Source organism: Scyliorhinus torazame, chromosome 9 (assembly GCF_047496885.1).
Source record: "Scyliorhinus torazame isolate Kashiwa2021f chromosome 9, sScyTor2.1, whole genome shotgun sequence".
Lineage (NCBI taxonomy): Eukaryota > Metazoa > Chordata > Chondrichthyes > Carcharhiniformes > Scyliorhinidae > Scyliorhinus > Scyliorhinus torazame.
This window is the reverse complement of record NC_092715.1, coordinates 161471918-161486086: the sequence shown is the minus strand read 5'-3', so window position 1 is coordinate 161486086 and position 14169 is coordinate 161471918. Positions and strand designations below refer to the sequence as shown.

Here is a 14169-nt window from a genome sequence, read left to right as displayed (position 1 = left end):
AGTTTTGGTCCCTGTATCTAAGGAAAGATGTGCTGGCCTTGAAAAGGGTCCAGAGGAGGTTCACAAGAATGATCCCTGGAATGAAGAACTTGTCGTATGAGGAATGGCTGAGGACTCTGGGTCTGTACTCATTGGAGTTTAGAAGGATGAGGGAGGATCTTATTGAAACTTGCAGGATACTGCGAGGCCTGGATAGAGTGGACGTGTAGAGGATGTTTCTACTTGTAGGAGAAACTAGAACCAGAGGACACCATCTCAGACTAAAGGGACAATCCTTTTAAACAGAGATGAGGAGGAATTTCTTCAGCCAGAGGGTGGTGAATCTGTGGAACTCTTTGCCACAGAAGGCTGTGGAGGCCAAATCACAGAGTGTCTTTAAGACCGAGAAAGACAGGTTCTTGATTAATAAGGGGATGAGAAAATATCAGCCATGATTGAATGGCGGAGCAGACCCATGGAGCGAGTGGCCTAATTCTGCTCCTATGTCTTATGGTCTAACTGCAAAGACCCAGCCCACTGATTCGGACCAGTAATAGGCCGCCGAGACCCAGGAGATAGACGGTCCGCGAAGGCCCACTCCTGCACTCCCTGTGATCAAGCATACTATCTGGATGAGGAAGCCGACTCATACCAGCAGTTATACTGGAGTAGCAGTCTCTGTAGTCAGCCGCCGAATGTTTGACCAAATCTGATCAGGCATTGGCTCTACGGGACACCGCCTGGCTGCCAACTTGTACAGGGGAACCATGGGCCAATGCAGGTACCTCTGTCCCAGTCTCACATGGGCAACAATCGGCCAATCTACCATCAGTAGTGGTATGCAGGGGCGGACCAAGCTTGCTGGGCCGTGTCTGGTTGTAGCACTTCCGCCTTGACTGGCAACGAGTCTGCCGCAGGTACCCTCACGAACCGAAGGGGATCTTGGCTAAATTCTCTGTTGTCTTCAAGGAGGTCTGGGCACCATACAAGAGGCAGTGGCATTAGTGCTGACCCATTGACGCAACCATGATATTTTCCAAGTAGAAGGAGGCCATTCGGCCCATCGAGTCTATACTGGCCCCTGTAAAGAGCACCCTACTTGTACACCTCTACCTTATCCCTGTAACCCCACCTAACCTTTTTGGAAACTAGGGCAATTTAGCATGGCCAATCCACCTAACCTGCACATCTTTGGACTGTGGGAGGAAACCGGAGCACCCGGAGCAAACCCATGCAGACACTGGGAGAACATGCAGACTCCGCACAAACAGTGAACCAAGCTGGGACCCTGGAGCTGTGAAGGAGGACCAGGCAATTCTCCCTTTAGCTCTGGCATATTTCAACGCTGAGCCCTGCTGCTGGCCGCATACGAGTACATACAGGAGCATCTTTCATTCTCCACGCAGATGCGTGGAGCCACACACCCTGTAGCCCCAACCAGGCTGGCGAAGCCTGCCTCTGTCAACTGAGTCATCGCCATCTTGCATTTATCAACTCTTTGCCCATAACAGCATCTCTCATTCTGGTTTGCACCCAGACTGACATGCAGCTATCCCGTGTCAGGCACATTATCTTAAATAGGGCGCAATACCATGCTTTGCCAGTGAACTGAGGGCCGATACGACCAAAGTCCCGGAGCTGAGTTTCGAGGACATCATTCTCCTGTGGGGAACACGAGTTGTGATTCTGGAATGTGGGCACTGCCCACTCTTGCAGGATCCCCACAACTGGCACCCAGGAGTTTCCAAAATGCAGGTGCTGGCCTGCAGTTACATCTGGTGGCTCGGTATGGATGCTAATACTGAGAAGTTGGCTCAGCGTTGTGTGCTGTGCCAGGAGCACCAGAGGTTGCTACCGGCGGCACCCCTCAACTTGTGGGAATGGCCATGTCAACCCTGGTCCTGCTGCCACATTGACTTTGCGGGACCGTTCCAGGGCTCCATGTTCTGAATCATAGTTGACGACCACTCCACGTGGATAGAGGTATACCGGATGCAAGCATTTACCATGAATACCACAGTCGAACGGCTCCGCCAGACATTTCGCACACGTGGCATACCCGAAGTGCATACCCGAGGTGCAAGTTTTGGACAACGGAATGGCTTTCACCAGTGCTGCGTTTGGCTCAATTATGCATTCAGAATGGGATCCGCCTTGTGCACACTGCGCTGTATCACCCGCCCTCGAATGGGCTAGCCTAGCGGGTGTGGGGGGGGGTAAATGAGGAAGCAGACCTCGGAATCTTTGGCGACATGATTTTGCTATTGTCGGTCGTGCCATCCGAGTTGCTAATGGGATGCCGCCTCTGCACTCGGCTGAGCCTAGTGCTCCCTAACATTGGTCAGAAGGTCATCGTGTCCAAGACAGTCCGAAGCAGACATGGGCCGGGGAACCCCCCCCCCCCACCCAACCACCACCACCACCACCTGATCTGCTGGATCTGGAGGAGAGTGTCCACTGTGGGGTGTGGGCCATCTAGTTCCCTGTGACCTCTGCAGAGTACAAACTTAATCGGTAACGGGGTGGGCATTCCCCTTTGACGAGGGGAGCCCACAGAGTATAAGAACCCCAGCGTGAGTGTAGGTTGTACGGGCGACCTTTCAGGTTGTGCAGTTGTTTTTTTAAAAAAAAAATATATTTTATTTGAGTTTTTTGGCCAAACATAACAATACGTAGTGTTTCTTTACACAACAATAAAGCAATATAAATAGCCGTGGCCAGTTTTAAACAAATAAATAAATAATATATATAAACAAAAGAAAAACAAAACTAAATGGCAACTGCCTTGTCCAAAATAAATACTCTCAAATTACAATCCAACAGTCCAATATACGATTACATATACCAAATACCTATACATGTACAATAACATCCCTGAGAGTCCGTCCGATTTCTCTCTCTCTCTCTCTCTCTTCCCCCCCCCCCCCCCCCCCCCCCCCGGGTTGCTGCTGTTATCTACTTCTTTTCCATTCCCTCTATCTTTCTGTGAGGTAGTCGACGAACGGTTGCCACCGCCTGGTGAACCCCTTAACACTAACTTAATCCGTTCTAACTTTATGAGCCCTGCCATATCGTTTATCCAGGTCTCCACCCCCGGGGGCTTAGCTTCCTTCCACATTAACAATATCCTGCGCCGGGCTACAAGGGACGCAAAGGCCAACACGTCAGCCTCTCTCGCCTCCTGCACTCCCGGCTCTTCTGCAACCCCAAATGTAGCCAACCCCCAGCTTGGTTCGACCCGGATCCCCACCACCTTCGAAAGCACCTTTGCCACCCCCACCCAGAACCCCTGTAGTACCGGGCATGACCAGAACATGTGGGTGTGATTCGCTGGGCCTCTCGAGCATCTCGCACACATATCCTCTACCCAAAAAAATTTACTAAGCCGTGCTCCAGTCATATGCGCCCTGTGTAGCACCTTGCTTAGCCTGGCACACGAGGACGATGAGTTTACCTTACGTAGGGCATCCGTCCACAGCCCCTCCTCAATCTCCTCCCCCAGTTCTTCTTCCCATTTCCCTTTCAGCTCATCTACCATGCTCTCCCCCCTCGTCCCTCATCTCCCTGTATATGTCCGCTACCTTACCGTCCCCCACCCATGTCTCTGAGATCACTCTATCCTGCACTTCCTGCGTCGGGAGCTGCGGGAATTCCCTCACCCGTTGCCTCACAAAAGCCCTCAATTGCATATACTGAAATGCATTCCCTTGGGGCAACCCATATTTCTCCGTCAGCGCTCCCAAACTCGCAAACGTCCCATCTACAAATAGATCTCTTAATTGTACTACCCCAGCTCTTTGCCCTGCTCCAAATCCCCCATCCATTCTCCCCGGAACGAACCTATGATTGTTTCTTATCGGGGACCGCACCGAAGCTCCCGTCCCTCCCCTATGCCGTCTCCACTGCCCCCAAATTCTCAATGTAGCCACCACCACCGGGCTTGTGGTGTATTTCTTTGGTGAGAACGGCAACGGCGCCGTCACCATTGCTTGCAGGCTAGTCCCCTTGCAGGACGCCCTCTCCATTCTCTTCCACGTCGCTCCCTCCCCTTCTCCCATCCACTTACACACCATTGAAACATTGGCGGCCCAGTAGTACTCACTTAGGCTCGGTAGTGCCAGCCCCCCCCCCCCCTGTCCCTACTACGCTGCAAGAATCCCCGCCTCACTCTCTGGGTCTTCCCAGCCCACACACAACTCATAATGCTCTTCTCAATTCTTTTGAAAAAAGCCTTCGTGATCACCACCGGGAGGCACTGGAACACAAAAAGGAATCTCGGGAGGACCACCATTTTAACTGCCTGCACCCTACCTGCCAATGACGAGGACACCATGTCCCATCTCTTGAAATCCTCCTCCATCTGTTCCACCAACTGTGTTAAATTAAGCCTATGTAATGTACCCCAATTCTTGGCTATCTGGATCCCCAGGTACCGGAAGTCCCTTGTTACCTTCCTCAACGGTAAATCCTCTATCTCTCTGCTCTGCTCCCCCGGGTGCACCACAAATAACTCACTTTTCCCCATGTTCAGTTTATACCCTGAAAACTCCCCAAGTATCCGCATTATCTCTGGCATCCCCTCCGTCGGGTCCGCCACATATAGCAACAAATCATCCGCATACAGAGATACCCGGTGTTCTTCTCCCCCCCCCTAAGTACTCCTCTCCACTTCCTGGAACCCCTCAGTGCCATGGCCAGGGGTTCAATCGCCAATGCAAACAATAACGGGGACAGAGGACATCCCTGCCTCGTCCCTCTATAGAACCGAAAATAGTCAGACCCCCGTCCATTCGTGTCCACGCTCGCCATCGGGGCCCTATACAGCAACTGTACCCACCTGATATACGCGTCCCCAAAGCCAAATCTCCTCAACACCTCCCACAATTAATCCCACTCCACTCTATCAAATGCTTTCTCGGCATCCATCGCCACCACTATCTCCGCTTCCCCCTCTGGTGGGGGCATCATCATTACCCCTAGCAGCCTCCGTATATTTGTATTTAGCTGTCTCCCCTTCACAAACCCAGTTTGGTCCTCATGGACCACCCCCGGGACACAATCCTCTATCCTCATCGCCATTACCTTGGCCAGGATCTTAGCATCCACATTCTGGAGGGAAATGGGCCTGTATGACCCGCATTGCAGCGGATCTTTTTCCTTCTTTAGGAGGAGCGATATCGTTGCCTCTGACATAGTCTTGGGCAGCTGCCCCCTTTCCCTCGCCTCATTAAAGGTTCTCATCAGTAGCGGGGCCAGCAAGTCCAAATATTTCTTATAGAATTCAACTGGGAATCCGTCTGGTCCCGGGGCCTTCCCCGCTTGCATGCTTCCAATCCCTTTCACTACTTCCTCCGTCTCAATCTGTGCTCCCAGCCCCACTCTCTCCTGTTCCCCCACCTTAGGAAATTCCAGCTGATCCAGAAAGCACATCATTCTCTCCTTCCCGTCCGGGGGCTGCTCTTCATATAATCTTTCATAAAATGCCTTGAACACTCCATTCACTCTCTCCGCTCCCCGCTCCATCTCCCCCTCCTCATCTCTCACCCCCCCTATCTTGCTCGCTGCTCCCCTTTTCCTCAGTTGGTGGGCCAACAACCTACTCGCCTTCTCCCCATATTCGTACTGTACACCCTGTGCCTTCCTCCATTGTGCCTCTGCCTTACCCGTAGTCAACAAGTCAAACTCTATATGTAGCCTTTGCCTTTCCCTGTATAGTCCTTCCTCCGGTGCCTCCGCGTATTGTCTGTCCACCCTCAGCAGTTCTTTCAACAACCGCTCCCTTTCCCTACCCTCCTGCTTTCCTTTATGTGCCCTAATAGATATCAGCTCCCTCTAACCACTGCCTTCAGTGCCTCCCAGACCACTCCCACCTGTACCTCCCCATTATCATTAATTTCCAAGTACCTTTCAATACACCCCCTCACCCTTAAACACCCCCCCTCATCTGCCAATAATCCCATGTCTATTCTCCAGGGTGGAAGCTGTTGTTTTTCTTCCCCTATCTCCAGGCCCACCCAGTGTGGAGCATGATCCGAGATGGCTATAGCCGTGTACTCCGTCCCCGTCACCTTTGGGATCAGTGCCCTTCCCAAAACAAAAAAATCTATTCGTGAAAATACTTTATGTACATAGGAGAAAAACGAAAACTCCTTACTCCTAGGTCTACTAAATCTCCAGGGATCTACTCCTCCCATCTGTACCATAAAATCCTTAAGCACCCTAGCTGCAGCCGGCCTCCTTCCGGTCCTGGACCTCGATCTGTCCAGCCCTGGGTCCAGCACCATATTAAAGTCTCCACTCATTACCAACTTTCCCGCCTCTAGGTCCGGGATGCGTCCTAACATACGCCTCATAAAATTGGCATCATCCCAGTTCGGGGCATACACGTTCACTAATACCACCGCCTCCCCTTGCAGTTTGCCACTCACCGTCACGTATCTGCCCCCACTATCCGCCACTATAGTCTTTGCCTCAAACATTACCCGCTTCCCCACTAGTATGGCCACCCCCTTGTTTTTTGCATCCAGCCCCGAATGAAACACCTGCCCCACCCATCCTTTGCGAAGTCTGACCTGGTCTATCAGCTTCAGATGCGTCTCCTGAAGCATAACCACATCTGCCTTAAGTTTCTTTAGGTGTGCGAGTACCCGTGCCCTCTTAATCGGCCCGTTCAGCCCTCTCACATTCCACGTGATCAACCGGGTTGGGGGGCTCTTTACCCCCCCCCCCCCCCCTTGACGACTAGCCATTTCCTTTTTCAATCCAGCTCCTCACCCGGTTCCCACGTAGCTGTATCCCCCCCAGGCGGCGCCCCCCCCTGCCCCGACCCCCCCCCCTCCCATACCAGCTCCCCCTTCTCCCCAGCAGCAGCAACCCAGTTAACCCCCCCCCCCTCCCCCCGCTAGATCCCAAGCTAACGTAATTGCACCCCCCATGTTGCTCCCAGAAATCAGCAAACTCTGGCCGACCTCGGCTTCCCCCCGTGACCTCGGCTCACACTGTGCGAGGCCCCCTCCTTCCTGCTTCCCTGTTCCCGCCATGATTACCACAGTGCGGGAACAAAGCCCGCGCTTCCCCTTTTGGCCCTGCCCCCAATGGCCAGCGCCCACAGCTCCTCATCCTCCCTCACCCCCTCCCCCACGACACGGGGAAGAGAGAGAAGTTACAGGGTCGCAGGTTTAACAATCTGGGAAGTCTTCTCTTCCCCCTTTTCCCCCCTTCATCCCACAAATTCACACCCCCCCCTTTTGTCCCAAACATTCTTTTTCTTCTGGCCCGCTCACTCCAGCTTCTCCTCGACAATAAATGTCCACGCTTCGCCTGCCGTTTTGAAATAGTGGTGTTTCCCTAGATGTGTGACCCACAGTCTCGCCGGCTGCAACATTCCGAATTTGACCTTTTATGCAACACCGCCTTGGCCCGATTAAAGCTTGCCCTCCTTCTCGCCACCTCCGCACTCCAATCTTGATACACATGGATCACCGCATTCTCCCACCTACTGTTCCGAGTTTTCTTTGCCCATCTGAGGACCATCTCTCTGTCCTTGTATCGGAGAAATCTCACAACTATTGCTCGGAGTTTCTCCAGCCCTCGCTCTTCGCGCCATAACTCGATAGGCTCCCTCCACCTCCAGCGGACCCGTCGGGGCCTCCGATCCCATTAACGAATGCAGCATCGTGCTCACATATGCCCCGACGTCCGCCCCTTCTGCACCTTCGGGAAGACCAAGAATCCTTAGGTTCTTCCTCCTCGCATTATTCTCCAGCACCTCCAGCCTTTCCACACATCTTGTGTTGTGCCTCGTGGATCTCCGTTTTCACCACCAGGCCCTGTATGTCTTCCTCATTCTCAGCAGCCTTTGCCTTCACGACCCGAAGCTCCTGTTCCTGGGTCTTTTGCTCCTCCTTTAGCCCCTCAATCGCTTGTAATATCGGGGCCAACAGCTCCTTCTTCATCTCCTTTTTGAGTTCATCTACGCAACGCTGCAGGAACTCTTGTTGGTCAGGGCCCCATATTAAACTGCCTTCTTCCGACGCCATCTTGCTTTGTGCCTGCCTTCCTGGCCGCTGCTCTTGAGGATCCACCGCAATCCGGCTACTTTCCCCTCTTTTTTTCCATCCGTGTCCGGGGGGGATTCCCTTCTGGATTACCGCACAGTGTTATTTGCCGTTAAAATTGCCGATGGGGTTCCTATTAAGAGCCCAAAAGTCCGTTCCACCGGGAGCTGCCGAAACGTGCGACTTAGCTGGTCATCGCCGCACCCGGAAGTCCAGGTTGTGGAGTTGTTAATGTACGTATCAATAACCTTTAGTTTTGCATCCTACCCTTTGTTCCATGTGATCACTCGGTGCGAATTCTACACCGCCATCCGTGCACGTCCCATATGAACACCCAAAGCCCATTTAAATATCTTGCCCTGTGCAGAACAAAGATGAGACTAATGACTAGGCACTTCAGGCTGGATAAAGAAGTGCTGTAATTGACATCACTGGATTGATTGATAATGGGAGGCGATTTTAAGTGGTATGTTAGGCCCACAAAATGACAAATAATTTTGATCAGATAATGGATATTCATAGCGTTGTCTATGAACTATTAAATGCGGGGGGAAAATGTACTTCCTAAAAGTGCCTTTCATAGAGTTTACTTTTAAGCAACTTTGTACCCAGGGGCTCTCCCACTCCTAGATGTCTATTATCAGTCAATGATTTGTTTTTAAGCTCCACAAATTTTGCAGTCGAGTATCCCGCATTTGGGGACATGGCAGTCATCAGCACACCTGAAGTGCAATGGACTAGCCTCATCCTGGGTGAACCACCTTCTTGATTATGGTTTCAAAGCTCCATTCTGACGGAGACAGTGTAAATCATTATAGTCTGTTAGTGGTTATGGTCAACTATATTGCAGAATCTTTGTTGTAATACTTGTCAGCAATCAGTTGTATTAATAATGTAAGTTGCGTCCATTAGGCTTTACCTGCAGTTTTCTATGACCTATAATATAATAGGAGTTGTGCACATCAAATAGCTCATGACTGATGCAATGCACTGAAATTTGAGCATGCTATACCAAAGGGCATCAGGTTAACAAGCTCTGCAAATTAATTGCTGATTACATGCAGCATGTGGAAACCAGGTATGTCTGCCATTAAGAATGGGGAGGGACAGAGGACTGTTTATTTGGTCACTTCCCAATATTTCTGTTTGAGACCGTGACATTAGTAGTAATTTGGAAACGAGCTGTCAACTTCACCTTCCAATAGTAAAAGGAACAGAGCTGGAGGAGGGCACTTGAAAAATAATGTACATATTCTCAAAAAATTGTCCTTGTTTTTAACCAGTTTTAAAACATTCTTAAAGCAATTATATCTTATTTAATTTCAGATTGTTTGAAATGGCAAAGTGAAAGAGGAATTTGAGCCAAAATGAATAAAGTCAAAGTGTCAACGGAAAAAGGGTGAGTAGATGAAAGACAGACTGATAGTTTTAATGCAACAAAAGTTAGTTTAATTTGTGAAGCTTAAATCCAACAGGGTTGTTTGGAATCACTAGCCTTTCGGAGTGCAGCTCCCTCAACAGATTAGTGAAGAGGATGGTTCCACAAACACACCTATGTAGACAAAGTCAATGATGCAAGATGATACTTTGAATGTGAGTCTTTGCAGGTAATTAAGTCTTTACAGGTCCAGCACGGTGCAACTAGAGAGAGGGATAATCACAGGTTAAAGAAGTGTGAATTGTCTCAAGCCAGGACAGTTGGTAGGATTTAGCAAGCCCAGGCCAGATGATGGAGGGTGAATGTAATGAGACATGAATCCAAGTTCCCGGTTGAGGCTGTACTCATGCGTGCAGAATTTGGCTATCAAATTTTGCTTGTTGATTCTGCATTGTCGCTTCCTGAAGGCCGCCTTGGAGAATGCTTACCCAACGATCAGAGGCTGAATGCCCATGACTGCTGAAGTGTTCCCCGACTGGAAGGGAAGATTCCTGCCTGATGATTGTCACGCGATGTCCATTCATCTGTTGTCGCAGCGTCTGCATGGTCTCGCCAATATACCACGCCTCGGGACATCCTTTCCTGCAGCATATGAGGTAGACAATTTTGGCCGAGTCACAAGAGTATGTAGTGCGTACCTGGTGGGTGGTGTTCTCATGTGTAATGGTGGTATCCATGTCGGTGATCTTGCAGAGATTGCGATGGCAGGGTTGTGTGGTGTCGTGGTTGCTGTTCTCTTGAAGGCTAGGTAGTTTTCTGCAAACAATGGTCTGTTTGAGGTTGTGCGGTTGTTTGAAGGCAAGTAGTTGGGGTGTGGGGATGGTGTTGGCAAGATGTTCATCTTCATCGATGAAGAGTTGAAGGCTATGAAGAAGATGCTGCAGTTTCTCGGCTCCGGGGAAGTACTAGATGACGAAAGGTACTCTGTCCGTTGTGTCCCGGGTTTGTCTTAGGAGATCGGTGCGTCTTTTTGCTGTAGCGTGTTGGAACTGTCGATCGATGATTCGCGTGCCATATCCCTTTCTTACGAGGGCATCTTTCAGCGTCTGGAGATGTCTTATTACATTCCTCTTTGTCTGAGCAGATCCTGTGCATACCTAGGGGGTGGATTGTTTCATGTGTTTAGGATGGAAGCTGGAGAAGTGGAGCATCATGAGGTTATCCGTGGGCTTGCGGTAAAGCAAAGTGCTGAGGTGACCATCCTTGATGGAGATGAGCGTGTCCAAGAATGTAACCGATTCTGGAGGGTAGTCCATGGTGAGTCTGATGGTGGGATGGAACTTATTGATGTCATTGTGTAGTCGTTTCAGTGATTCTTCGCCGTGGGTCCAAAAGAAAAATCATTGACTTTGTCTATATGTTTTTGTGGAACCCACCTCTTCACTCACCTGTTGAAGGAGCTGTGCTCCGAAAGCTAGTGATTACAAACAAACATGTTGGACTTTAACCTGGTGCTATAAGACTTCTTAGTGTTCCCACCCCAGTCTAAAGCCGGCACCTCCACATCAATTGGATGTGGCTGATCTGTACCTCAACTCTGTTATACAGAACTTGGTCAGATTCTTTCTGGAGTGATGTGTTCAGTTCTGTGTACTACACCTCAGGAATGAGATATTGGCTTTCAGGGGATACACTACAAGTTTGCCAGCCTGATGCCACGGTGTAATAATACTGGGCTTACATTAACACTGCAATGAAGTTACTGTGAAATACCCCTAGTCGCCACATTCCGGTGCCTGTTCGGGTACACCAGAGGGAGAATTCAGAATGTCCAATTCACCTAACAGCATGTCTTTCAGGACTTGTGGGAGGAAACCGGAGCACATTGGAGGAAACCCACGCCGATACAGGAGAACGTGCAGACTCCGCACGGACAGTGGCCAAAGCCGGGAATCGAACCCAGGACCCTGGCGCTGTGAAGCAACAATGCTAACATCATGCTACCGTGTTGCCCCAGAGGACAACATTATGAAAGGTTGCAAAAACACAGACTGTAAACCAAACTCTCTTCAGGCCTGAGAATATGTTAGTTTGCTGCTGCAGATGTTCTTTGATTATGGAATGCGTGTGCAGAATTCAGTGTCGAGCAATTCTCTGACGACTTGCAGCATCTTTGTCTTAGTTCCTAGGCAAGCAAGGCTAAACGGCTTTCTGCAGATGATCTGAAGACATATGACAGCAGCAAAGAGTGATGGTGCCAGAATGCAATCCTTTCTGACTCCACTGCAGATCTCAAAGAGTTCCAATGCTGTCCTATCATAGCTGAGCTTGTCCATCATATTGTCAAGGAAAGTGGAGATCACATTGAGCCACTTTGGACAGCCAATTTTTTTCAAGTAGCTTTAAAAAATTACCACTGCTTACATGTTTGAATGCTTTGGTGGGATCGATGAAGGCAGTATACAGTGGTCTCCTTTGTTCATGGCATTTTTCTTGCAGCTGCTGCACTGAGAGGATTGTGTCAATTGCAGATCTTCCAGTTCTGAAACAACAAAACTGGGATTCGGGTTAGGTGCATTCAGTCTGGATCTGCAGTCTGACAGGACAACATGGTCAAATACTTTCCCACCTTGCTTAGCAGTCTCAATAGTTGCAATTGTGCTGTGGTCGCCATGCATTATATGTATTTTGGGACATTGCCCACTTCCTCCAGCTGCGACAAGGAAGTTTGTGCAGATGCTACAGGAGTGCTGATTTCCCTTGCTTTATGAGTTCAGTTGATATAGCAACAGCACCTGGAGCTTTGCCTTTAGCAAGTGAGTCAACAACTTGCTCCTCCACTGTGGGTTCAATATTCAGCACTGTCATGACAGCTTCCTCCGTGATAGTGGGTGGAATTTTCTAATTTTTTTTTTGCAGTTTTACAGCGGACATGAAAAATGGGGTGGAAGCCAAGGGCTCATAGTATTAAAAAAGGCGGCCATGGTGTAAGTGGTCGTGTATTTGGCAGCTCCTGCTCGAGGCTGTGTTGTTTTTTGACCGTGTCCCCGTTTGTAGGGTGGATGTTCTGCAGAAAAGAAGTATAATACTGGCTGGAAAAGAGTTTGACTCCACTGGTGGGGCTGGTGGATGGATCCACAGACCAGAAGTGGGTCAAGAAGAAGGGAGCAGTGGGAGCAAGGGAATCTTAGTGCGCCACAGGACAAGATGGCGGAGGGTAAAGGGTCTGCCTTGCTTGCTCCGTGTTCGATGGAGCAACTTGTGGGCTTTCTGACTGAAACGTTTAGCCGACAAAGGAAGGAGGCCCAGGAGGATCTAACAAAGGCGGTAGAGATGTTAAACGCCGGAATTGATCGGGTGGAGCAGAGGCTGGAGTCCCAGGGATTGGCCAAAGTGGGGGATGCGGTGGGGGAGCACGAGGAGCAGGTTGCCTTGTTGGCGGCCGAGATCGGTATGATGCGGGAGACTCAGCAGCAGTTAAGGGAGAAGGTGGAGGACTTGGAGAACTGTGCCCGGGGGCAGAATCTAGGAATCGTGGGGATGCCTGAAGGCATCAAGGAAGAGGACGCTGGCGTGCATGTAGCCAAGATGTTTTGGACGTTGGTGGGGAAGGAGGCCTTTGACCGGCCCCGGTGATCGACCAAGTGCACAGGGTGCTGATGAGGAAGCCGCAGGCGAATAAGCCACTAAGGACGATGGTGATGCGTCTTCACCAGTTCCTAGACGAGGAGAAAATAATTTATTTTTTCTTTTTAAATTTAGAGTACTCAATTCATTTTTTCATTCGGGGTTAGACATGAAGATGTGGCTGGATTTGTTGAGGAGAGGCATCTGTTGGCTGACGTTGGGCATTTGTTGAATGTTATGATGCTGCCATCGGAAGGATGGAAAGTGGAGATGGTGGACACTATGGATCCATAGAAGGTCTTTGATCGGGTAGAATGGGAATATCTGTGGGAAGTACTAGGGCGGTTTGGGATCGGGCAGGGGTTTGTGGATTGGGTCCAGCTGTAGTATCAGGCGCCGATGGCATGTGTAAGGATGGATTGGGTGAGCTCGGGTTAATTTGGGTTGTGTCGTGGGACGAGGCAGGGATGCCCACTCTCCATTTTGCTCTTTGCCTTGGCGATAGAGCCACTGGCAATGGTGCTTAGTGTCAAGGGGTTGACGGGGATAGTGTGGGGGTGGGGGGGTGGAGCGCAGAGTCACGCTATTTGCAGATGGCATGTTGCTCTATATATTGGAAAGCATTGGAGGTATTGTGGACATTTTGATGGACTTTGGCCGGTTCTCGGGGTATAAGCTGAACACAGGCAATCATAGAATTCATGGTGCAGAAGAAGGCCATTCGGCCCATCAAGTCTACACTGGCCCTTTAAAGAATACCCTACTTAAGCCCCCCCCCCCCCCCTTTAAGAGTGAGGTCTTCGCAATTTAGGTGGGGTGCAGGAGAGGAGGTTGGGCGATCTGCCGTTTAAGATGATGGGGGGATTCAGATATCTGGGCATCTAGGTGGTGCGGGGATGGGAGCAACTACATAAACTGAAGTGGCCCGGTTGGTGGAGCAAATGAAGGGGGAATTTTAGGAGTGCTTCGTTGTCATTGGCAGGACGGGTGCAGTCCATGAAGATGACGGTACTCCCCAAGGTTTTTATTTGTGTTTCAGAACCTTCTGACCTTTATTCCAAAGGCCTCTTTTAGGAAGATCAATTCATTGATCTAGGGGTTTGTATGGGCAGGGGTTTGTGTGGGCGG

At 50.2% G+C, this 14169-nt stretch overlaps 1 protein-coding gene across 10 annotated transcripts in view; it reads left to right on the top strand.

Moving 5' to 3' along the window:
• Positions 1–14169, top strand: part of agtpbp1 (ATP/GTP binding carboxypeptidase 1) — a 462243-nt gene that overhangs the window by 56842 nt on the left and 391232 nt on the right. For all 10 annotated transcript variants that reach the window (XM_072516701.1, XM_072516698.1, XM_072516700.1 and 7 more), the window contains exon 2: positions 9363–9435. In XM_072516701.1, coding sequence (XP_072372802.1) covers positions 9404–9435 — 32 coding nt within the window. In that variant the 5' untranslated portion in view covers positions 9363–9403. The remainder of the gene's footprint in view (positions 1–9362; positions 9436–14169) is intronic.